This window comes from Strigops habroptila, chromosome 5 (genome assembly GCF_004027225.2).
Source record: "Strigops habroptila isolate Jane chromosome 5, bStrHab1.2.pri, whole genome shotgun sequence".
In the NCBI taxonomy this organism is placed as follows: Eukaryota; Metazoa; Chordata; class Aves; order Psittaciformes; family Psittacidae; genus Strigops; species Strigops habroptila.
This window is the reverse complement of record NC_044281.2, coordinates 66,083,891-66,110,681: the sequence shown is the minus strand read 5'-3', so window position 1 is coordinate 66,110,681 and position 26,791 is coordinate 66,083,891. Positions and strand designations below refer to the sequence as shown.

The 26,791-nt window shown below is 36.0% G+C and overlaps 1 protein-coding gene across 4 annotated transcripts in view; it reads right to left on the bottom strand.

The window, feature by feature from the left end:
• The window catches only part of DNTT (DNA nucleotidylexotransferase), a 91,378-nt gene extending 67,677 nt beyond the window's left edge, over nucleotides 1-23,701 (bottom strand). For 2 of the 4 annotated variants that reach the window (XM_030486427.1, XM_030486429.1), the window contains exons 1-5: nucleotides 23,499-23,701; nucleotides 19,907-20,081; nucleotides 13,075-13,200; nucleotides 2,856-3,026; nucleotides 1,602-1,673 (exon numbers count right to left, since the gene is read on the bottom strand). In XM_030486427.1, the coding sequence (XP_030342287.1) occupies nucleotides 1,602-1,673; nucleotides 2,856-3,026; nucleotides 13,075-13,200; nucleotides 19,907-20,081; nucleotides 23,499-23,701 (747 nt within the window). The remainder of the gene's footprint in view (nucleotides 1-1,601; nucleotides 1,674-2,855; nucleotides 3,027-13,074; nucleotides 13,201-19,906; nucleotides 20,082-23,498) is intronic. The other 2 variants (XM_030486430.1, XM_030486428.1) reach the window with 2 other exon arrangements.
• Nucleotides 23,702-26,791: the final 3,090 nt, after the last annotated feature.

Sequence of the window (26,791 nt, the reverse complement as noted above, 5' to 3'; positions counted from 1 at the left end):
AGATTAATTCCTTGGAAATAATTAAGATAAAGAAAAGAGAAAAATGGTAATATTAACTAGCAATTACCCTACATTTCGTATATAATGGATGAAATTACCTATTCTTTGTCTGAATCATGGGTGTTCATGAAAGAATGTGATTTTTTAAATACTTAGATAGTTATCTTTTAATGTTTTTGCTAGTGCTAAAAGATTTTCAAAAGGGTCTATTACTGGGTTTACAATGATTCCAAGAGACTTAATTAATATTGGGATAGAGAACTAAAGCAAATGGATTCTATGTCACTGTCAAATTTCTTTTCATCCTTTTTTTGTTTGGTTGGTTTTTTTTGGAGGGGGACAAAAATTAAAAAAACCCAACAACGTTTTTTTCCTTCCATACTAAAATCCATCATTATTTAGTATATTTATAGGTGTCGATTTGGAGACACTTTCCAGAGTGCTAAATAGTAAAATTTAAGAATTCGTTAATATTATGGGATTCTTCTTGGCTTTCTTAGAAACACATAAAAATTGTTGGGAAAAACTGGCTACAGCCAGTTTAGCCAAAATGTTGAGACTGTGCTGAGCTAACATGAGAGCCACAAAAGTTTGTTGTAATTTGACATGTGAAACAAAGCATAAGGCATATTTGAGATAATATTTCCTCTGATAGATTTTATTCTAATCTCCAAAAATGTTCTTAAGTCCTGAAACATAAGATTTAATGGCTGATCCTCAATATATGTTGCCATTAATAAGCAAGTCTGGTTCCTGAATCCTGCTATACAGGTGAATCTGCACTTCTTTTCTGACTATTGCTACAGATGGCATCAACAACTGTCACTGCACATCCTCTCATACCTGTATTACAGTTCAGAGAGTATGGAAGAGCTTTTCAATAGCTGAAGTAAAATGAGTAATGAAGGGGAAAATTAATCATTCCTATTTGGTTTACTCTCTAATTTAATTTTTTCTGAAGACACAAGCAAGATATTTTTAGAGATCAAAACTGCAGATAAAATTGGAAAAAAAAGATAAATTCCAGTGTATATTTTTCCAGAGGAGAATTCATTGACCATATAAGAAATGGGAACTGCAGTATTTATTTGGTTTAAATTCCGTGTAAGTATGAAATATGATCATGATTCTGAACCTACAATCTGCCTAACAAAGAAATATCTCCAGTCCTCTTCATCTTGCCTCACACAAAAGAGAATTAAAATAGATCTGAGTCATCTTCTTCACCTAGTATTTTCTTAATGACCAAATGAGATGGTGTAGCGTTATACTGTTAATCAATTGAGGAAAGAAAATAAACCAAACATTAGGTTAAGCTTACAGCAAAGTTTATGTATTACATTAGTTTCCAAGAAAAGAGATTGTTTAGTTCAAGCTTGAGAGCAACTGTGTATGAATCACATTAATTAGAAAAGCAACTGATTTCACAATTACTTCTTACTCTATCACAGTTTCTCTCTTTCCCTTTCTCTTTATTCAAGACCTTTCTTTCTTTATACTTGATATTATATGTTCCTCTGTAATGACATTGATGGTTATGTCTAAGCTCTGCTAATGGGAGAGAAATTTTAAACAACAGCAATAAACATTAGAAGATTTACCTTAAATGACTTGTATCGTTCATCATTTAACACTTCTTTAGCTCTAGAACTCTCTCCTTCTTCAATAATTTCCTAAACAAAGACATTATTAAAAAAAAAAATAAATAAATCAAGATTACAATAAGACTTAGTAAAATAATCTAAAAGAAAATCTTATTAACCTGTACAAACATAAAGAGCATCCTTAATGAACATATTGTTTTGTTCCATTGGGATCAAATCCTAATGCAATTACTCAAGGATGAAGTAGAAACTGGGACCATGGAATATATTTCACAGTACTTATTTACTCATAAATTCACAGCTAGAAAGCAGTTACTTATCATAAGCTATCAATGAGTTGTCCTGAAAACTAGATTTCATTATTTCATTGAACTTACTTCTCTTAAAAGATCATTCTAAGAACAGATATCTTTTTTGTTGCATATACAGTTCTTTCAGCCTTTCTAATAAAAGTGAAAAAAAAAAAAAAACAAACCAAAAACCAAAAAACCAATAACCCCCTCAAATCATAACATTTTCTGTGGCATCATGATTGAATTCCCAGTCCCCAGGTGGTAGGTACAAAAAGCACTTCAAAAGCTCTGGTGAAGTGAGGCAAATGAGGAGCCAGAGTGAATCACAACACTCAGCAATGACCTCTCCAGACAGCTGAGATCCCCTGATCAGCTGCCTGCTGGAATAACAGAACTGGAGTGTGGGATCTGAAAAGCCTAAGAATTAAAGAAAAACGCAGGGAATACTCAAAGTTCAAGTAAGAATGTAAAAGTTCACCCATCACCTAGATAAAAGGCTCTGCTATAACTCATAGCAAGGTAGGATTTAACATTAAAGTACTAAAACATTTACCAGTTTTGCAAAAATAATATTTCTAATAAAACATTCAGGTGAGCAAAATGATGTTGCCAATGGCAGAAGTCATATGAACAAAACTATTACCAGTTAACCTGACACATTCAAATCAGAGTAAGCCTTTTAAAATTACATGCAAAGATGGTACTGCATTATTTATTAATTTGTATTTATTCATTAGTTATCTTTATTCTAAAGGGCAGGAGTTCCATGACAGAACCTTGTGTTACTACAAAAGGTTTTCAGAAATCATTGAGTTCTCAGTAACATAGATACTATAATGTTATTACAGGAAACACAGAAGGTTGTGTAAATACACATAGATATCAGTGATGCACTCTGTGACCTCTAAAACTAGATCTGTAAAAGAATCAATTGACAGATAATTCAGAGGTACATTACCTCGATGACATCTCTGACTCTGCCTCCCATGCAGGGCAACCCTTGTATATCTTTCATTCTGGTTACTGGAAATGGAAGAAATTTCAGCACAGAAGCTGCCCTCAGAAATTCCAGACAGAATATTTCATTTTCTTTGAACTCATAATTTTCAGCCATTATCTCAAAGGCATCCTGGGGCAGGGGGAGGTGTAGAAAAACGTTCAAGATTAATAAAAGCTTAAACTATTCAGTATACTCCTGTTTAGAAAGGATACTTTGTATGCTAATTCAATGACTGCTTTATGCTTGGGTAGTTCATACACTTTAAAAAAAAAAAAAAAAAAAGCAACATAATTTTCTAACAACTCGAAATTTTTCAAGTATCACAAAAATTGTATTTTAGAGTTAAATGTGGGAAGAGATTCTGATCTGTAACAAAGCCAAACTTTACAATCTTTTGTGAGACACACTTTTCATATTATGTGCAGATCTAATAAATCAATGTGAAATAGTATCATAATTTTTAGAATTGTGCCCAAACATACAAAATCTAGCAGGTCAGTACATGACATCATTTCCAGACACAATCAAATAGGACTCTGTGACAATACTGGAAACCACCTTATTCTTTTAGAACTTGTAGCCATGCTCCTATTTAGTAATTCAGGGAACAAACTCTTTTTCCTCATTTTTCAGATGTATGACCAATGTGAGTAGCAACTCATTTTCCTCATTCAGCTATCATGACTCTTCAGCACTGGAACACATTGCCCATAGAAGCAGTAAATGCTCCGTCCCTGGCAGTGTTCAAGGCAAGGTTGGACAGAGCCTTGGGCAACATGGTCTAATGTGAGGTATCCCTGCCCATGGCAGAGGAGTTGGAACTAGATGATCTTAAGGTCCTTTCCAACCCTAACCATTCTATGATTCTATGATCTATGAGTTGGTTTATTTGACATTGCACTCAAAACTACCTGGAGATTGTCAGTACAATTTTTTTTTAACTATCCATATGTCATTTAAGCAGCCTTGTCATTGGAGCCTCCCTCCTTCTCAGGAAGAAAAAAAAAAAAAAAAAAAAATAGTAGCAGCAATTTTCAGAAATTAAATGCAGGGAATAGATCACACAGTGGTGGAGAAGAGAGGCAGAGTTTTTGGTTTCCTATTGTAGAATATGTTTTGAGAGAGAACAAATGCTGCAGAAAGGTTTGAGAATAACGTAATAAAAGAAATTACGAAGGCTTGCAGCTGATCAGTAGCTGGAAATCTGAGTTCTTAAAGAAACCTTGCACAAATCCTCCAAAAATATTCAAGACTGCAAAACTAAGTGTTTTCTTCAGAGATGTTTAAGAGTGCACCATTTTCAGAAGAGCCTTTCACTGTTCAAAATATCTAAAATGAATCCCACACCTGATTGTTCAGGATGCTCTTGTGCATCATTCAAATGGCACAGAGCAATCTAGGCACAGACCATAAGCTCCCATACTGCACTATGTCTTGCACTCCTGTCTGAGATCCCATTTCTTACTCTTTCAGCCATATGTCCCAACTTACTCCTGTTTCTTCTTTGATCCAAAAGCCATCACAAAATAACAAAGAAGGGGTTGTCAATGTGCATCTGCCTGCAACTCTCACTTCACAGAGCTGTAGTCCAAGTGTCTGTTCAGAAATGTTTTTGGAATAAGGATGAGTAATACCTTGTGATACAAAGAGATGGAAAACGGCTTACTAGAAGAAGACTGTAGTGGATAGTAGGAAGGAGTAAAATTAAACAGCTTTTTCCTACCCTCGGTAGGAAAAAGTTTACATTTAGGCTCAGATTTCAATGAATTTGTAATTAAATGTATCATTATATAGTTTAAAGAAAAATAATTTTATATTTTGCTTTGATTTTAATCTTAGCATTAATGTGCTTTATATTGGAAGATAAAACCAAGTAAAAACCAGCAGCTTGGACCTGTAAAACTTTCCTCTTAACAAATCAAAAACATGAGATCTAAATTGGCTTCGACAGTATCTGTTTAGAAGAAATAGGTACCTTAGCTGAACAAATTCCATCTTTTCTTTTTCCCCTGTTCTACCATGTTAAACTGTACAAAATAATTAATTAGGGCTTGCTACAGAGGATTTGCTTTGTTCCATATCACCAGTATAACTTCACTCCTTGCTCTCTCTAAGAGTCAGTCACCTGCTGTCTATTTCACTGAAAGAATCCTCCCCTCAGCTGAATATTTATCAGCTACCCTGATTAACAAGCACTGCGCAATTCCACTTTCATAACATTTCATGAAAGACCTCTCGAGAAAGAGAGCTGTTTAGCAAGATGCTTGATCTGGAATTTTCTATCACTATTTACTTCAAATAGCCCTTGGATATAAGGAATCAAGGGGAGGTGGGAGAACACTCCTTTGAGGAAAAAAAAAAACCCAACAAAACAACAAAAACAAAGAAAGACAGAACACAACCACCAAAACAAAAAAACCCAACACAAACCATTCTATTTCAAAAATAGTACACAGAAACTTAGCTTCCTTACAGCTGCCTTTAAAGCGCTTGCAGTTGCTAATTGTGGGAATTATTCAACTGCTATTCCTTTTTCTTTTTTTCCCCCGCCACATGCAAGATCTTTATTTGCTTGACAGATTATGTTGTATTTAATTACATACTTTTTGGTTAAAGACAAGCGCACATTATAGTTCCCTTTTAGAAAGAAACCTAATGTAGAAAAAGAGGAAACTACCAGTTTGAGGTCACAAGCAACATGGGTTCATGCAGCTTGCATACTCAAGAGAAACAACATAGCATATGCAGAACTGCAAAGCAAACAGGGAAATATCTTTTATAAGTGGGGTGATAGGAGTTCGATGTTTCCTCTGCTGTGGGTTTATTTTTTTGTTGTTCAAAGTTCTTACTCTTTATCAGCTTCAAAAATTCTTTTCTACTATGCAGTAGACAATAATAATCCCTGTTTTAAGTGAGGTTTAAAGTTCCACTCCCAGAATTATTACTTTTGCTTTCTTTTTCTCTCTTTACAATCTGTGCACATGAATACTCAAGCAGTGTTTGGTAAGAAGTTTCTTTCTCTGGCTAACAGTAGCAGGATTAATCGATCAGGGGACACAGCCTGATTTGGTTCTGTTTGGGACAGAACCAAAAAGATATGGTTGCTACCGTCTTGTTAAAATAGTCTATACAGAAAAAACAGAGAACACAGTTCTTAAGTAGCTGCTCAGCATTATGTAGTCATCTTCTTGATTAGGAGGCTCAAAAAGTCTAAGGATGTTTTTTTCTCACCCACAACAGGCGGCCTCTCACATGCACATTTAAATAGATGTATTCTACACTGTTTAATCAGCCATCATGATAAATGTGTCTGCCTCTTCCAGCACCACTGCTGTTTTAGAGAGGTATTGGCCCCTTCCTACTAGCAGGAGGGCAGTTTTCAGAAAAACCAACACCACCAATATTGAAAAAGACAATCTCACGTAGCATTTTATTCAGAGGCTGTTGACAGCCAATGAGAAAATATAATCAAAGGATTTTTATCATTCTAGTTTGCATTTTTCAGTGTTTTCCTGCCTTTGCGAAGCTCATTAAGCTATTTTAAATAAACAATTAAATAGTATTGAATATTCAGTATTCCCTGTACAAAACATTGCTTGCAAATGCAGCAATTAATTACAGATCTGTCATTTACATAAACCTGCATTTGACACTCTTCTTGGTAAAATTTTTCTGCTTCAAAAAAAACCAAAACCGCCTACTGAATATTATATTCCAGGTTGAATAATATTCCAGAGGGGAAAAACACATGAAACTCCTATATTAGCTGGGAAAAAGCTTGCAATCTATTAGATCTCTGGTGAAATCTACTTATGGCGATATCAAAAGGAAAGTTACTGACACCTCATTTATTCTAAACCTTCATATTTCTTACATTAACCACCTTGCCATCATTTGTGAATGAAATCAATACTCAGACTGTCCATTTAAAAGGTACTAGTTTAACAGAAAACTAAATTTCTAGAAATTTTGAAAACATTACTTTCATACTCCCTGGGGTCTTCTGCAGCGGCTGCTCTAATTAATCGTGAAAGACAGTAGGTCTACATTTCAGTTCTTTATTTATTGAAAATTTTCCACCTATGTCTGAAACTGTGGAATGTATGTTGATGTTGGGCTATGGAAAAAATTGGGGATGGAATGGACTTCCAGATCCCAGCAGGTCAAGTATAAAAGTACACAAAGATTTTGTTGAATTATGTTAAAAATAAGGAAGAGGATGGATGTACTGAAAGAAAGTTTGAAGCTCATTTAATAGCTGGTGTTTAAGACCTAATAAGATAAAATATTATTAACAACTCAAAGATACCAGTAAGCATCTAGCATATGTAAAGATGCATACTAAAATATATTATAAATGCTAAAAATCATAACACTGAAATCAATACAAAGAGCAAGATTCACAACTTATATGAGAATATAATATATGAGAATTATTCTCAGAAAAAAAATAATAATCGACAGTGCTATGATGGTTTATGCCTGCTGAACAGTGAACCCAACACGAATATCAGAGTACGAGTACCCTCGCGTTCAGGAAAGCAAAAGAAGCTAATGGCCCCATGTTATGCATCATACTACCCTGCTTGTTTCAACAAGATTGTCAGAGTAGTTCCATTGCTACCTGCAAAATAGTCTTTAATAATCTCAGTTTAAGACTCTGCGAGAACAGACATCATCAATATTATAGAACTGTGAACATACTTTAAATATAATCTGTTTAGTAAAGGAGGCATTACAGTTTCATGGACAGGGCACTTATCTTATTCCCATGCCTACACCCACTTCTGCTCTGCTGTGTGACCCTGGAAAGCTGCTTCAAACCTCCTTGCCATTGTTTCCCTTGCTATCTTTCCTTTGCTGTCTATTCGGGCTACGAACTCTTAAGGGCTTGAATTGTCTCTTACAATGTGTTTGTACAGCATCTCTTATAAAAAAGTCCTTTATTTTACTTGAGCCTGCAAACACTACTGCAGCACAAATAAAAAAACCCAAACAACAACATACCATTGTAAAGCTGAACTTCATCCACCAAAGAGCTAAAATAGCTGAGTGTGCTGAATAAAAAAAAAAAACAAAACAAAACCAAAAAAACTACACAATACCTGGTTGAAGGACTATTATACTCAAAGCAGTGATTTGAGATAAATTGCTTTTCCTCTCAATCACTGTTTTCTACTGGAAGTTTATGTAATAAGTCATAAATCCACAGGTAGGGTCTTAGTTCTCATCACATTGCTGTTGCCAGTGTTTGGCATCCATTCAGAACTGACCAAAGTGATTTTAAAGAGATTTAGAATGAACCTTTCATTCAAATACTTTTCTTCTCACTTTCCCCAGTGTAAATCCAAATTTCATATGTCAATGGGAAGAGACATAGGGCATGTGAATACCATTTGTATACACAGAGAGAGAAAATAAATACTTTCAGGTGCTTATTTCAGGGAGAATTAAGCAATTTGAGCCAACCTATAGTGTTGACTAAAGTTATTTCCAAACACAAAGTGATACATTTTTATTAAATCTGATGTTTGGGAGAGGAGGAGCAGGGGGTAAATTTTATTTTTGATATCTGAAGTGAAAGGCCCAATACTTGCCCAGGTCCAAAGATTTTATCACATCATTTTACATCAACTGGGGAAACAGAGGAGCTGAAAGAAGGAGAATAACAGTAATAGCATAATGTGCATGATCTGAAGGTCCTTGTATAAACTGTTACTAGAAATAAATATCTGTTAGATCCAGCTGCTTCTTATATTAACCAATAATAACAGGTTCATTTCTTACAAGAGAAAAAAGTGGTACTCTTGAGAAGTTTCCATGTTTTTCCACATAATGTAAAAGAAAAGAAGACAATTGTGAAAAAAAGGTTTTCTGACAGAGAGCAAAAATGCAGTTAGTGTGTCAATCACGTAACACTGCCCTGGATTAAAACACACAGTGTAATAAGAAACATAAAATGCTAAATGAATATTACATGTATTAGTATGGTAAGAGAAAACAAGCATAGCCTTGATGTATACATACAAGGGTTTCTGAAAGGTACAGGTATGTTTACATTCTGTCTGTATTTTAGGGAGCACCCTCCCACTTACCTTCAAAATGAGAAGAGGTCATAGACCTCCTTAGACCAAACCACCAGTTCATTTCAAATAGGTATACATTTCACATACATTTACAAAGTTTGCAGTTTTGATGTACTGTATTCAGAATTTTTACGAAAGTAAGCTATGTCAGTAAGACAGTACATGTTTTAAGGGTACGCATTCAGTTAGTTAGTTTCTACCTATAGAGTTCCCAAGTTCGTTATAAAATTAAAGTTGAGGTTCTCCTGAGGTCTGCTTTAAAATGGAATAATCGTAATAAATGCTTGAGCCATTGGCATAACTGATACATGTTTCTGCAGGCACAAAAGAAGAGAAAATAAAAAAGGGATTTTCCTTTTTTCCCCTCTAACAGAGTGGAAAGGAAACCAAGCACCTTTTCCCATGCTAAACATCCACATTCACATTACAATGAGTAACAGCCAAAGCAGAGCAACATTCAGTAGCATTAGCAATAAACCTCAGAATCACAGAACCATTTGCCTTTGACTTAATTAGTTTCTTTGTAAGAATTAAATTGTATTTTCCTCACAGAAGAATGTCTTTCTGAATTTTATTGCAGTCTGGTATTAATATTCAAATCCAACAACCCCTCTTGGGCATAGCAGAATGACTGCATTTATTTTACCACAAGAAAACACAGTGCAGCCCCCAAGCATATATTTTCAGTGGGAGAGGAAGAGGATGGCTAGCTATTTACAAATAAGACAGAGAACAGTATTGTAATATTATATTCTATAATAACATTAATGTTTAAGACAGAAAAAAAAAAAAAAAGAAACATGCTGAGGTACAGCCTCTGGTGAAGTGATGTGCCCTTTTTTTTTGCATCTTTACCCATCTGAACAGCAACAGTTCACCTATGGAGTCAGGGCTATGTGTTCAGGTGCACTCCTGAATCATCCAAATCAGTTAAGCTCGTGGCAGTTTCCTCGCCTATGTACTGTGAGGCTACAGTATGTGATGCACAGTGACCCAAAGACTCCATGAGGACTCACAAGTCCAAAGCAGTTGCATTTCTGCTCCATTAACTGCCACACAATCCCACTGTCTACTCCTCGAAATGCGATTTCACATACTTGGTCTATTCTTCACACAACAGGCCTTGCTGCTACTTAACAGCTCATAAATAGTAATTCAGATAGGGTTTGCCCCATACTGAACATAGCCAGGAAACAGTCATCTACATAGTCTTTGCCAACCCCTCTGTAGCTTCTTCCACAATATAACACCGGTTTGTTGCACCTTTCTACAAGTTATTTTCTGGCTGTTATAATAGAAAGGAAACATGGGACAGTTGAGCACAGAAATGGCACATGGTGTGTTAAACCACCAAATTGTCTTCATGACCTCTCACCAAATATATCTACCACTTGGTTTAATAAATGGTCTTGCATGGTAAAATATATACAGAACAGGACCAAGATTAAAACTGGTCACTAATTACCAATTTCTCCAGAAATCAAGTCTCTAAAAGTCTCTCTCCCCAGAAATCAGCACATTCAAAGCCTCGCTATACATGTCACTGCCTATTAGTGACTGTTTTCCTGCTCTTCTCATGAGACTAAAAGATGCCAAACGCAACTATTATTCTTTCTCAAACATAACTACTACTCATTTGAAAGAGGAATTTGATACAGGGTATCAGGGCAAAGTCTGATAAAAGGAAGAATCCACATGTTCATCCATAAGAATGCATAAGCAAACAGCAGCTTTGGGCCGCTGTTATAGGCAAGATCAAAAAACATTATCTTTCAGCTAACCAAAGAAACCACAAAATCTATAAGAAAAAGGAACAACCCTGGCTCACAGAAAAAAGTTGTTATAACAAAACACTACCACTCAACAAGTAATTCAAGGTGGTTTGGACCTAATTTTCAGAACGTATGACATCAATCCAGGGAAAATCTGTCATTTAACAGTTGGCTGACCACAGCATGCACAAGTGAATTATACCAATGCTTCAGTGCACTTGCTGAGTGCTCACACTGTAAAAATCTGTTGGAACACTTTTATTTGAGAAAGTGAATTACAGGTTTAATACAAGACTGACAAAAACCAGAAATTCAGGCTCCTGTGACATTAGGCAGACTAACTGGTAGACCTCCAATGAATGGGCCAGCTCTTGCAGTCCATAAACACCCAAGCCTTCAGCTGTCATAGCAAGCTTTGGTTGTGAGGAAAAGAGCAACGGCCCTAAGGAATTGCATTACAACTGTCAAGATGCAGATGCTAGACAGACTCATACACATTATCAACTTTTCCAGTAGCACCTCCTGAAATAAAATACTGCATGAACTTCAAACAGCTATGCTGAATATACAAGGATGAAAAACTGCCACTTTTGTTACCAAGAAACCTAATTTCTGCCCAGACTCAGAAACTTTTGATACACAGGATAACAGAAAGAAGTCTCAGTACTTAAATCATGAAACTGCCCTGCTTCTTATGTGTTCGGCTAAATTCATTTATCAAATACAAGTTGACATTATATCAATTTGATATAATTGTATGAAATGTGACTCATGTATCAAATACAAGAGACAAATACTCTGACATTAAGACTGCTGCAATGGTAAACCTGGAAATAATTTAGGGACTGCCTTTCTGTGAAACACAGGTATAACAGAAACCACTCAATGAATATGTTGCTACTATCATAGTTTTAATTTGAACTGAATCTTGGACTAAATTCAGAAATTCAACAGCTAGAAGACAAACTATATATTCAGTAGAGTTATAGCACTCAGTCTTTGAAAATTTAAAAATACTGTGGAATTTCCAAATGAAGATATTAAATGTTTAAAAAAAAAAAATAATTTTTTAAAAAGGTATTATTTAAAAGGGAACTACCATATTCTAGACCTTTTTGTGCTCAAAATGTTAATGACAATAAAAAGTTAACAACGATTTTGTGCCTTCAAAGAGTAGTCACTCTTATAAACTCATTATAAACAACATAATATATATTTGGTAAAATCGATGATTGTTTCAAAGCATCACTACAAGGCAAAATTTAGGTCGTTTAATTTTTAGCTGTGCATGCCCAGATCAAGACATTTCAGAGTTGCTTTTAGGTTTATCTCTAGTTCTGAATTCCCAGAGGTTTTAGTATTTACTTTGTAAATATTTTTTGTCCTCAGATTGCTGGTAGCTGTTATTCTTTTTATATGGATCTTACAAATAATATTTACTTGAAAGATTTGTGTGTATTTATAGGCACGCACACAAAGTAAAAGCATAAAAATTATAAAGAATAACAGAATACATAACACTTTAGGAAGATGTGGAGGTGTTTCATGTTGTAGTTGAAATGTATGAATGCAACTATGCTAGATTTATTCAGACTATATAGTACGTTAAAGTCTCTGTGTCAAATGTTTCCTACTGAATAGTTGTCACCGAGTATCTAGAGCCAGCCAAGAGGAGCCATTAGACATAACAACTCGAAAGGAATTTAGACCAGATGACTCGGGCTCTTCCATACCCACTGAAATGTGTAATGTTATGAGTATTAAATAGGCAATATTATAGTCTCTAAGATTTCTATTTAACTAGACTAATTTAAGGGCTTTTTTTGTCATGTTAAAGTAGTTACATTGATCATGCAATCTGTTTTCATAACTAAGCAACTGTGAAACTCTAAAGTCTATAATCACACTTTGAAGAAACAAACACAAATTAGAAGATAGCACAGCAGTTGTGAAGTGCCTTGGATTGACCTAAACCAAACTTTTGCTTAGCATTACTTCCAACTTGTCCAATGAGACTGTGATGGAAGACTAAAAGACATTTTTAGAATGTTATTCTATCATTTCTTTTAAAAATTCGTGTTTTTACAAGCTATTAGTTTATTTAAAGATCCAGTGTCCAGCTTTCAGCAATACGTGATGTAATTAAGCTTGTACTCAATTTTAAGTATGGCATTTTGCTAACTTTTAAAAATTGTTAACACTGTGCTGCCTGTTTAACTCTTGAATTTGGTGAAGGAGCTATCAAAAAAGTTGGTGCAAGTATTGTATTAATTCTTTTACTTATGCTAGTTTTTGTTTCATGGATAGAATAAGTATTACCGTGAACTTCTTGTTGCAGTTATTTAAAGTTGTCTTCCTTTGACATGAATACTGAGATACTTTGCTTGCAACAAATGATGGTGCTTCTGAATCAGGTGTATTCAAAGGAGGAGAATGGCTTTGTTCCTAAGAAGGAAAAAAAAAAAGGGGGAAGGGTTGGTGACACACCTGTCAAATACCTTAAAAAAATTACAAAAATACTTTTCATGAGCCCAGAATATGTACCTTTCAAGAGAAGGTAAGAGAATAATACTGCTCCTACCATCTTCCTAGGAAAAACATTTAATTTCATATTGGCTGCGCTGACAATACAATTTTTTGTAGCGATTACTGGAATTTTTCATTTTCTGTGGTAAGTTCTTGCAGGCATTGTCATTTAAAAAAAAAGTAGAAAAAAGCCTCTCTAAATGGCAAGTATCTCTACATATTATTGCAGGGAGACTGAAAAACTACAAAGCTTTAAGAATCGATAAGCTTGAAAGAACAGAGAGTTTTCCTGGAAAACGCTAGATTATTCAATATAATATCAAGGAGGGGGAGGGGGAAGAGTGGGAGGGATGCTCAAATCTCAAATAATTGACTTTTGAGATCTGTAGCTATATTCAGTAGTGAAGGAAAAATGTTTGTATGACTTTAAAATTCCCTCCCTCCCCCCCTCCCCCAATAAAATGAATGAAAAATATTTTTTGTTTGGATTTAATTCATTAAGCTAAATGTTATACTTTGGGGTCATTATAAAGCTAAGGAAACATTTACAAACAGCATTTGAAGAGTCTCCTTAATCCCTTCATCCAACAGCCAGCATTCACCTTATGATGTGGTTTCTCACTCAGCCCCTTCAGTACATGCTTGATCCAATTCAAATATCATTTTTAGGTGTTCGCTGAGCAAGGAAAAGGAGCCAGGTGCCAAATCTTAAATGGAGTTTTCCATGTCCAGGCTACCTACATTCACATTTGCTTTTCACCTAATTTTGATGCAAAATTGACCAAGTTCCCCAGTAGGGTGGGAAGGGAATTCTCCTGAAAGGTAACATACATAGTCATGTCTCCATTGGCACTAGAGCATGAGTCCTCAATTTCCTCAACAGCAACTGGAAAAAGACAATCTAGCACCAGCTTTTCTTCTGCTTCATATGCCCACTCCTTTAATTCCTTTGGTTTCATTAAAAATGCCCAAATCTGAAATACTTTGGAAATGCTGAAAGCATTCTCAGCATTTCTGTGTATTGTTTGCTATTTGTCATTTTGTCTGAAGACATTTGGCAGATCTGTCAAAAGCATGTTTCATTGCACTATCCAAAAGCCACAGGGAAATGGTTCAACAACAACAAAACCACCACAAAGATACACAGGAATTTTTTACCCCAATAACAGAATGTTGAGCCCTTTCTCTCCTGCATCCAAAGACGTGAAGGCATTAAGCTAGCATCTGTGCTAGACAAACCTATAAATATGTGTGTGTGCCTTCACACACACACCCTCCACATATAATTCAATGCTAAATTGCCTTTGTATTTGATACAGAATAGTTAAATAACAGTATTCATGCACACACAAAAAAGGCATTTGCTTGCACAGCTGAAGGAGCAGTGAATTATATGGCAGTTTTTATAGTATACACTGAAAGGAAGGAAGATATTTAATGTGTAAGACCACTCTTGGGAATAACCAAAATGGGTTTCAGCCAGGATCAACAGCACAACTCATCCACTTTTGCACACATTAATGAATTATACTTTAAAATTGATTTTAAAATCATATAAACTATGATTGATTACAGCAGGAGCAGGTCCAGAAAAGGGCAACAAAGCTGGTGAAGGGTCTGGAGAACAAGTCTTATGAGGAACAGCTGAGGGAACTGGGGTTGTTTAGTTTGGAGAAGAGAAGGCATAGGGGGGACCTTATCACTCCCTGCAACTACCTGAAAGGAGGTTGTAGTGAGGTGGGCAGGTCAGCCTCTTCTCCTAAGTAACAAGGCATAGGGCAAGAGGTAATGGCCTCAAGCTGCACCAGGGGAGGTTTAGACGGGGTATTAGGAAAACTTTCTTCACAGAGAGGGTGATCAGGCATTGGAACAGGCTGCCCAGGGAAGTGGTGGAATCAACATCCCTGGAGTGTTCAAAAAACATGTAGATGAGGCCCTCAGTGATGTGGTTTAGTGGTGGTCTTGGCAGTCCTGGGGTAATGGTTGGACTTGATGATCTTAAAGCTCTTTTCCAGCCTAGCTGGTTCTATGATTCTAACACATTGCCTGAAATTATCGTGCCAGCTGCAAAGACTGTGAACAAACAGAATGTTACTGAATTGAATATATAATAAGCTATTATCTTCATTAAGACATAGACACACAAAGAACAAGAGTCTTACATGTAGCATTACCTGGCATTGTGGATTAGAGCAAAATTAACACAGAAACTCTGTGTTTAAAAGCGTGACAGACTGGCACATAAACATCCTGTCCCTGCCCTAGCAAAGGTACTTGAGCATTCCTTAATCAATAATAGTTATGCTTGTAAATGACAGGACTTGACTGTATATAACAGAAGAAGAAATTTCAGCTAGAAAAGAATAGCAAAAACATCTAGCAAACAGTTATTACTATAGTCTGACTTTTAGGCAATATTACAATGCCTGCATGAGAACTACAGAGATGGTCTATCATCAGCAGAATGAAAGAACAGGATTGATATTGCTTTTCAGTGGGAAGACCAGATGGGATAAAATTGTTTGTACAGATTATAGGACAAACCCAAAGTTTCATCCAGTAACAATTACAATGTAGAACAAGCAATCCTGGAAACTCACATTACCTCAAAATAATTTGTAGCACTGAGAAGAAACAACTATGGATATGAGAAAAACGTAAGCATTACAGTTCCATATTTTATTTTTTTTTTTTTTTTGTAGATGACTCCAGGATAGTAAAATGAAACTATGGTGCACTGCACAGAAGCAACCACTGAAAAATATCGAAATCTGTAGACTACTTAATTCTGGAGCTAGTCAGAGTTTGTACCCCATATCCACGCTGCAATAACAATGAATGTTGCTGCCATTCCTTCAGAGTCATTTTCCACATGGCATAAGCAGGAAAATCAGCCTGTACCGCTAGCATTAGCTTGTACAGCAGAAAGGCTTAGTTGCAGAATTAATCTTGTAGGGGACTACTTTGCTCTTTGTCAATCTATTCTTTTAATACAAAGACAAAGAAATATAACGACATAGGGAAATAACAGAGAATATGGAGCAGCAGTGAATAAAGTGTGCAGATACTAGAAACTATGTCAGGCCACATTATTCATCAGCCAGCAGCTTTGTGAAGTCCAGACAGCATTGATCAAATACTAAAGCCTGCTGATACCCACTATTTTATGAAGAGGAGGCAGCCAGTTTATAAGTTTCATTTTATTTTCTGGGAAAATGCCTGTTAGTACGAAGAATTTCTTCCGTTAGTTAGAGCCTCTCTCACAAGGAAACAGAGCAAGACACTCTGAAAGATGTCACGTATCGGTTGCCCGTCACATGATATGGCAAGGGATCAAAAGATGCTGTACTTCCTTTTCCTAATACGAAGGGAAATCCTTTGTTCAAGGAAATAAAAATATTTTCCTTTCTAAAAAAATGACTAACAACTTTTGGGTTCTGACTGAGGAAAAGGCAGAAGATACGCAGTCACAACAGAGTTCCTAAGGCTGCTGTGCATGCCAACCCACTTACGGTTCTCTTGCTTTCTTTTCATCCCTCTGAAAGCTTCCCCTCTGCCTCTTTCTTTTCATTACCCAGGGAACAGCACTACTTTCTAGCATGTGCGGATGCTCTTGCATACATATTAATGTCCATGTCCTGCTATTGTCCAGAATGCCCATCTGCTCGTGGTGGGAAAGGTGTCTCTGGACAAAGGCATTCCTTTACCAGAGGTTTGAATTTCCCTTTAAAGCAGATGTTTAGCTACCACTCTTTCATAGCCTATTAAATTAAATGATAGCTATTAACTGTAAAAGTCAACTGTTACTGAATGAATCAATAAGAATTCAGACCATCTTAGACCTGATCACCCAACCTTTTATACTCTATAAATCACTGCCATCAGAGCATCTCTCAGATCACTCACAATGACAGAAAGATGTACTTTAGTGACAATTGTAATTAGTATGTTAGCTAACGGTCTGTGACTCTGACTTTATTCCCCTTGTTTTGCATGGAGAAGGACATTTCTTTTCAGTATAAATGTCCTGAATGAAGAATGACCTTCCAAACAGGCTACTGTACGATCTGAAAGATGAAATCTTGCTGCTATTAATAGGAATTGTATCACTAACATACATGTAGACAAGACTTCACTCAAAACATTCCCCAACTGCAATCCATTCCTTTTACCTCAAAGCCTTCACAATGTAGCCTGAGTTCAAAGTTTGCTAATTCACTTTCATTTCACATTTTACAAGTCTGACAAAATGGACCAAATTTGTCTTCAGTGAAGCTCAATTAAATTACATTATGTATGAGTTCAGTCTAGTACTTAAAAAGAAAATTAACCTTTAATTTAATCCTTCCTCACTTCTCAAGCGTGAAAAAAAAAAAAAAAATCATGGTGACACTGCAACAATAAAATTCTTTTTAAATTTGCTCAACTTCTAAAATCCTCCCTCTCTTCCTTGTTTGCTTTACAAAAATGTTTATTACTTTAGAGACACTACATAATTAAGACTGGTCTTAACTATAAGCTTTAAAGTTAATAGTACAGCTGTCACTGGCTTGCTTATTGCACTCTACATTTATTAGCATGAAATCTTTATGTTTCAATAAAAACAGAAATTCTTACTTGCAGAGCCAGTCTCAAAGCATAATAATGATCTCCTGACAGTGCTGCTACCTTTTTCAGAAGTTTCTGCTCCAGCAGTATTCCAAAAGGATTTTTATATATAAAAGAGAACTAAAGCAGTGGCCTTCTCATTGATTTTTTTTTTTTTCTTTTTATTTTTTACTAAAGTAAGCTTCAGCATTGTTGGAGGCATTTTGGAAAAAGACAAAGGCATTTCTTGCTTTGGGAAAAAAAAAAAAAAATCTATGAAAAGGTATTTTCTGAGATATCTGAATCTATAGATCTTCATGTACTGCTGAAATTAATAACGTACATAAAGGGTAATTTGGTTTACTTTTAATCCTGATGTGAAACTCCACAAAACTCACAGGATTTTGCTCACATTTTAGATTTATTTCTTGTTTAGAGAACTTCTTTGCATTCTGAGTAGCTATATTTTTATGACCTGTTTGCCTGTGAGATTACATAATGCAGTAGTTACAAGATTTTCAGGTTTTTTTCTGTTTTGCATTGATTTCTTTAGTCTATTCTCCCTCCAGCAGATTCACTGAAAATATTATAAATATACTGGAAATATACTTCGTTGGAAGAATTGCAAATATAAACACATATTCTGTCATGGAATTATGCCGAGCCTGAGAGCGACAGCTCCATCTGGTGTACTCACTCCTCCCCCCCCCAAGTGTCATTTAACAGCAATTCTTACATATAAAATCCTGAAAAATAGTTTCTGGCAATGAAAGCTGGCTGAAAAAATAAATTAGGAGCTGCAGTTTTTCTTGGGGAAGAGTGGTATTTATGAATCATCCTTACTAATCTAAGCATCAGGATGAAGAAGCAGCAAACAGCGCAATATTGCTGTTAAATATTAAGGCATCCTCTGCCTCACAGGAAGGTACATGCTGCAGATCCTGCCATGGTCCCAGTGTTTGTGGGTTTCCCAGTTATTGTTTTGTAGGGGGGTCACAGCTCACATGGAGACCTTCAGAAATCAGCAGGAATCCTCACTTTACTTCACAGAGCTTTAGATCAGACCTTTAATGCTCCTGATGTATGAATTAATTTCTTTGCCAGCACACATTAAATCAATCACTGTGAGGCTCAAGTGCATGCAGAACAAGGGAACAGGTTCACCCTGCTGCACTGCAGGGTTTATTTCATGGCCTAGCAACACATGCTATCATTGAGCTGTGCACAGCATACGCAGGCATCCCTACCACACCCTCATCATTAACAGTCTCTACTGGGGGTACTGAATACCACCATTTCACACTACGCTCCAGTTTGAGAAATTTGCACATTCTTTTGTCAGATATAGATCGGAGGAAAACATGTCAACATCCATTGCTTCAAGGTCAAACACCATTTACCAAATAATCAGCCTGCCATTCACAATATCCTCTGACTTACAGCTCCCATTGAGAGATAATACAATATAATAAAACCTCTTTTTCTTAGCACAGTTTTACTTTATGGTGCCGAGTTTGTAAATTCATATCCACAGACAGCAGCAGCCTTTATTTCACAGGTCCTTCAAGGGCTCAGCAGTTAGATGATCATCCCAAACAGCAAAGGTTTTAATATTTTTGTATTGTTTTGAAGAGGCAAAGTATTCCATCAGGAGCCCGTTAAAATGCACTGCTCTCAGGGGAACATTTACCATGATGCTGAAATATTTGTGGAAATGCCACAGGTACTACAACGAGTGCTGCATTGATGGATATTATGGATATTTCCCCCTTTAATAGCATCCTCACGTTTTTTTGTAACACGTGACGGTGTAATAACTTTACATTAGCAGACACTGATATAGAAGGTATGGAAGGTCTTTTTTATCTATTAAAACTATGTGAATTATTCATATAAATTTCAGGAAAAAAGGTTTTAAAATTAGAAATGCTATCACAACATAAGCATATATGGTTTTAGGTTAAAAAAATAAATAAATAATCACACACAGTCATTCATTTTGAATGTCACTGTATTCATGCAGAAGGATCTCTCTTACCATGAGACGATACTTCATTTCTGAATCAACTGGTCTTCCCGCTTCCATGCAGGCTGTAAACCAGGAGATATCCAGTAGTTCAAACCTGGAGCTATCGCCCACAGCCTGTCCTCTCAGCCAGTCCATCACCTCTGGGTAGGAGTTGTTCTCGGCCACAATATGAGTGACAGAGTCACTGTCAAAAAGTACACAAAAAGAAATTTTCTTTTTTTTCCTGAACACATGTGCAGAGATGCTATTTCCGTATTCACTTACCATGTACTTCCTGAAAACTGTAGTATATATTCTACATTAGGATGTGGGAAGCAGTTACGTTTTCATAACACAATATGTCTATTCCAGTCACTGAATCTACTTTGAGGAAAGACTTTAGTCTGACAGCTCCTGTAAATGCAGAGGGTTGGTTTTTTTTTTTTTTTTTAATTTCAGCATCATTTTCCTTCCCTAAGATGCTATCCTATTACACATATTTTTTGCAACTCTGAAAATATTTGGCTTGTAGGAGCAGTACCATAATGAAAAGGCTGCTTTATGATACCCAAGAGCCCCTTCCCAATATTTCTGATCAATGAATGAAAGCTTTACAGCATTAAAAAGTCTGCTAAAATAATTCTTAAAGCTTTACAGCTAGTAATATCTTTCTGTAAATGTAACCTTTCTGTACTTACATTAAGGTCTTTACATATGGCATTGTCAAATATTCATGACTTAAATCTTACGAATTATGCACTCCATCTAAAGATCACTTCCTTGCTACTAAGAGGCCAGCCTCTTACAAAATTGCTATCTTAGTTTAGTGAAGGTAAAATTTACAGATCAAGATATTGTGCAACAGATTATATGGTGTATATTGCTTAAAAATATAGTAATAACACAAATATCATTACACTAAATTTGGATTGATGTCCTAGGATAACATTAAAAAGAATCCCATGATACCTCATGATTAAAAAGACACAGCTTTGCACCTTCCACAAGAAGGTAACAGACAGGGACAAAGTTTCAAGAAAAAATTGCATACGTATTTAGGGTGATCTGTAAATTTCTACCTGACCTGCTGGTGTTCCTCAGCAAGTTTAGAAAACTAATAACTTGGTAGAAATTCTGAGTGATTCCTAGGGTTCCCCCTCCACACACACCCCAGGAAGGTGCTGTCATCCACAAAGACAATAGATAAAGGAGTAAACTCTTCATTTTCATGAAACTTGTAGGACCTCAGTTATCTCCGAAATATATGCCAAAAATAACTGGTGTCAATAAATGGATTCTTAAACTTCTTGGGGGAAAGGCACAGACTGTCATTATTTTATTTAGGTTTTATAAAAATAAGCCTAGAATTAGAATAAAAATTATCCTGATGGCAGCCACCTCCATTTGCAAGCTTCCATAACCTCCTGGTAGCCCATCTGATGACAGCCTTGTGCATATGCAGTAAACAGACCTAACAGATCTCTTTGCAGCCCTTCTGTAACACCTGAAGATATTAAGCTACCACCCTGCCCAAGCAGAAAGGGCAGCACTGGTAGAGACAGTTGGGTAGCTAACTGTTAAAGGCAGACTACACAACCTTTCAAAGAAAACTACATTCCAGGACACCAACAAAACCCCTGTGACCCTGATTCCTAACAATAATCACTGATTTCATTAAATTGCCAAATCGCAATGACAAATACTGGAGTCACCTCAGGAGAAACTGTTATCACGTAATTCTCTAATGCATTAAATCTACTATAGTTTGGAAATATAAGAAATGTGTTAAATGTGCTATACTTCAGAAAGATGAGAAATATGATGTTATAGCACAATTTTTCCCTCTATGCTGTGCAACTTGTAGAATACAGTCCATTGGAAAAAAAAAAAAAAAGAAATCCCAATTAATTTTAATCTAAAAAGTTAAAAATGTAGGTTAGGTGAATCTCCACGAAATACTACTATTATTTAACCCTGCTCGATATGACTTTCACTAAACCATCACATCTTTAGTTGAGTTAAAAAAAAAAAAAAAAAACAAAAACCAAACTTCAGTTAGAGACACAGAACTTCTGTTTCCTGTGGTTTATTTCACTTTATATAAAATATTCATATGTAATATATTTATACCAAGCTGCAGATCTGGGAACTTTGCCATTGCTATGCTCACAGCAGCAGTTTTGCTGCTGTGCATCAGTTTCCTCTGGTACCTGTACAGCTGTGCTTTTTTTCTTGGCATAGAATATAACAGATTTAGCATTTCCCCTAGTATTTTCAAGAACAAAAATCAACAGTTAAATAGTTTTATCCAGTAGCAGCTAAGCTGAAATTAAGCGTAACTCCTGCCTTGCATACAACTTACAGAAAGTCTGAAATCTTGGCAATAAACACCTGTGTGTCAAAGTAGCCCAGATAAAGCCTCTACTCAGTCCTCAAAGGATTGTTAATGTAGGATTCAGAACAGTCCAGTTAATTTTTTTCCCTGAGAAATCAATTAGTTTTGTATCAGACACTAATTGCCTACTTCTGTTTGATACCTGCTTGAATCTTACTTTACAAATGATTTCATCCTCCCTTCTTCCTCAGGCTTTCGAAGTTGATGGGATTGAAAAATCTGTGGAAATGAGCTTTTATAGGGAGGGCCCAGTTGTATACTATCTGCATACAGATACAGAGAAACGATCAATACTTGGTTTTCTTCCAGCTTTTCAGAGAACATACATAATGATGTATCTTTCCAAAAACTGCATAACTATATAACAGTTATAGTTAGAATTGCCTAGTTTTATATATATGATATAACTAGCACTCACGACAAGCACTATTTGGAGGAAGGCTTCCTTCAAAATGAGTTGGCTTATTGAAACACCACTGGACAAATCTGCAGCTGGAGTATATTTTCACCCTGAAATGACACATCTGTGGTATTTTTTTCATATGTTTTTTCTCCAGTGCTCCTCCAGATTGTACCAAAGCTTAAGCCAGTAACTTTGAGGCTCACATCAGTGTATTACTCACAGGAAGATTAAATATTAGAACACCAGAAATGTTCTAGAGAAATGCCCACACACACACACATTTTCCATTCCTGTATATTTAACTTTTTTTCATTTCAGGAATTAGCCATTAAATTCAGATTAATCTCAATCTGACTTCAAGGGGAAAATAGTCTATTTAAATCAGCTGAAGACATGATTCATTGATTCCATTGAGACTATACAGATACATAGAAATATATCCCATGAAAAACATTTGCAAGTTCACACCTTGCATTTTTTATTTTCGATGTGAGAAGCAGCACACTGAAAAGGCAGACACATTAAAATTGACAGACTTAAGACAAATTAAAACCACAGATTTTAGAGATGAAAAATAAGAAATTTTGCTGTTTGCGTTCCACCTCCTCTCAGCCCAGAAGACATGAGAAATGAACCGTGCTTTAGGAACACCCACTGAAATCCTGAAGTCAGTCAGTCCTTTCTAGTCAGAAGTGCGAAGTATACCCACCAATACATAGGCAAAAACTTCAACCACAGTCATTTGTTTGACTGCATTTATCAAATTAGAATGCTTCAAGCAGCATTACTACATGTTATTTTTACACATATGAACATTTTCCTACCTTAGCTCACTTTCTACTCTGAAGCCTTTTCTTCTTGCCAGCTCCATCAAAAACATCCTCCTAGTCACACCCATCTTCCTCTGCATAATAAAAATGACAACCTTATTGAACTTTATTTCATGACTGCAGGAAAGGTTTGGGGAATGCATCCCTTTCTGTCTCTTCCTCTGGGAGAATACAGCTGAAGCTCTGATCTTATCCATGATGCAAGGTAGAAGTGTTTTCACTTGAGTAAAAGGGAGATAACATGCTTTCTGCCAGACAGCAGCTGTACTTAATGTCACCACCCATTGAAGCAATTTTCTTCTGTTTCCCCTCTGAAATTAAAACCAGGTGCTACACAAGCAGAAACATCACTTGTTTTCTACCAGATGGGTATTCTTGCACAGAACTACTCCAGACAGGTGCAAATATGCTTTCAATCTTCAAAATAGCCATTACCCTTAAAGACCTTATGCAAATAATATTGGTCATTGCAAAATTATCTGAAAATATCAGCCAGGTCTTCAGCTCTTTTAATGGCCCAGTTCCAACAATTTCCGCTTTCAAATCTTTTTCAAATCTCACTTTTCCAAATTGCAGGGCACAATAATTTTCAATCTATTAAAAAAAAATAAAATAAAATAATTCCTCCTTTTGTTAGTTAGGAACTATGTCTTAGAATACAACTAAATAACAGTATACAGATATGTTGTAAAATAACCTGTACACTTGCTACTTCCATGTAATTAATTTGATTAAAAAACAGATTTAAGAAAGCAAACAAAAATAAGCTTTTGAAATTAACTTTACAATAAAAGAAACACTTTGCTGTTTTGATAGTAAGGCAACAAGCATTAGAGATGTGTTCAAATATAACTTAGGTGTGCATTGCCAACATTGCTTTCTACTGTTTGTCCTAGTATGTACTGTTATCTGTGGCAGGTACAGTAGGGAAAAGGTAACTATCCTCCTGCTTTTAAGCACACAGTGATCTCCAAACAGCTACAGAAGAGGTTATGGAAACTATGTACCTTCCTTTCCCAGAGAAAAGGGTGTTGGTCATCAGAGAACTATGCTAAAGTTTGTTGCAGACATTGTGTTGGATCCAGTGAGGTGCCACATTCTATTTCCATCAGTGCAAACTGAGCGCAAACAACCAGGTTTACAGCATGAGCATCTATTTCAGCACAAATCTACTTCAGTGGTAAATATCCCCATTTCCATGACAAGTTGGATTTTTATTTTTAGTGTAGCAGAGAATTTGGATTTTACCAGTCCTTCAGAATGTGTCAGAAATGTTATATCTTGCAATTCTCATTGCTCATGTTCAAGAGAGGAAGCAAGGTGGAAAAATCCTCCCTAAGATCGATCAGCTATCAATCAACTTTATTTTCAGCCATTTTATCACAGATGGATATACAACCTGAGTTATGGAAAAATGAGTCAAAACCTGGTTTCTGCAATTATGGCCATGAGTTTAAAATTAAATTATAAAAGTATTACTGACATTTTCCCAGCCCTATAGCTCTTGCTGCTTCAACTGTATTATCACAGATATAAAGAAACAGTTTTATGAGAATAGAAACTAACCATCAAAAATTAATATAGAGCTTTCAGCTCTGGGGTCTTCCTGAGGCCACGAAGAAAATATATACGTAGTTCAGTACATATACTAGGCTCCATTCATTTCCTCCCTTGCTTAAGGATAACCCAGAAGCCAAAATATCTATTCCTCTTTCTGACTCATAACATTAAATTGTCAAAATATATCATTTCAAGGGTATTTTAAAATTATATGAGATATTTTCATAGGAACAGGAAAATGGACAAGCGGACTTTAAGGGGCTTAAGCAAAAGAATACCAGCAAGGAAGAAAAAATAAAAATAATAGTGATGGGTCTGGCATTAAGTCTGAGCAACCTAGTTTGGTTGTTCCATGTCTGTTTTTCACACTACTAATCAACCACAACCAATTGAACACTGGCCATCTCCCTGTTTACAGCTTTCCTAGGCTTGGTAAAACACTTAATCTCAAGCCTTACAAGGAATAGTGTATTTGAGAGCAGATTCTTTACATATGTTAAACAAAGTCTTATTTTATGTTATAATTAATTCAGTGCTCTCAAATATGTAAATATAATTTCCCCCAGTGTAACATCAAGATGCTCAGTGCCAGTAAAATCCTTCTGGCATGAAAAACATAAGTTATTATTCCTTTGTGTTACCATAATAACTCCCAAGCTAGATTTTTGAGGGTATTTAGGTGCCAAAAAGCTGTAAACAGAGGACTAGTGGGATTTTCAAAATGCCTAAACCACCTAGACACCCAGCTCCTCTGGAAAACAATTTTTGTCTTTGAACCTAATGCAAAGGATTTTCTCTGTCTAATAAACACAGTATAATATCATGAAAAGGTCTCTGCCAATGATGCAATTTTATTAAACATACTTTCTAAAATTAACAGGATTTACATATCCCAGATGAGTGAATAACCCACTCTCCTACAACATTACATTATAATATTTGATAGTAGCACAAAAACTAGAATATGCATTAGGGAGAGAGCACATACAGTGCACATCACTTATTTATGACAAAGGAAAAGTACCCTGTTATCTGAGTCATTACATCAGCTATGATTAGTGCCCTAAAACCATAGAAACTTGCAGAAGTTTTTTCCATCTCCCAGAGTTCAGAGTAGTTCACATCCCTGGAGGGGAATCTAGAACAAATTTCCATGTACTGATGTTTCTGCTGTAGATCAGTTTTGTGCACTCTCAAGGGCATGGATTAAAAACAAAGACGTAAGCAAGTGTTGATGGGCAATTTCAGTAAATGTCTTTCATCACTTGTGCTGTCAGTGCCAACAACAGCATCCCAAGCAGTCCCCAAGCAGTGTCTAGTACAGACCTCAGGCTGAAGCCCAGAGTACTGATCTGGCTTCAAAGGGAGTTTGGTTGGGAGGAAAAGTGCCGGAACACACAGTTTCTGGAAATCCCAGTTAGCGCCTCTGAATTTCAGTATTTGCACATGCTTTCACTGCACCTTCTTGATTATCGTCAGATAGCATTTTAGTGGCCTGCTCTCATCTGAACTGCATTGTAAATATTTCATAAAACATTACTTGCCATTTTATATAGCTTTCCTGTCAAGAGTGGTGAAAGGTGCTTTTAATACACAGCTCAATATGCTAACCTTCAGAGAAAGCACCTCTTAAGCACCGTCAGTAAAAACTAGAGGAGTTATTGTTTGGATAACTTTCCTGATTTCGCACACGCATAACAGCATTACATGCAGTATTGTTTCAAAAG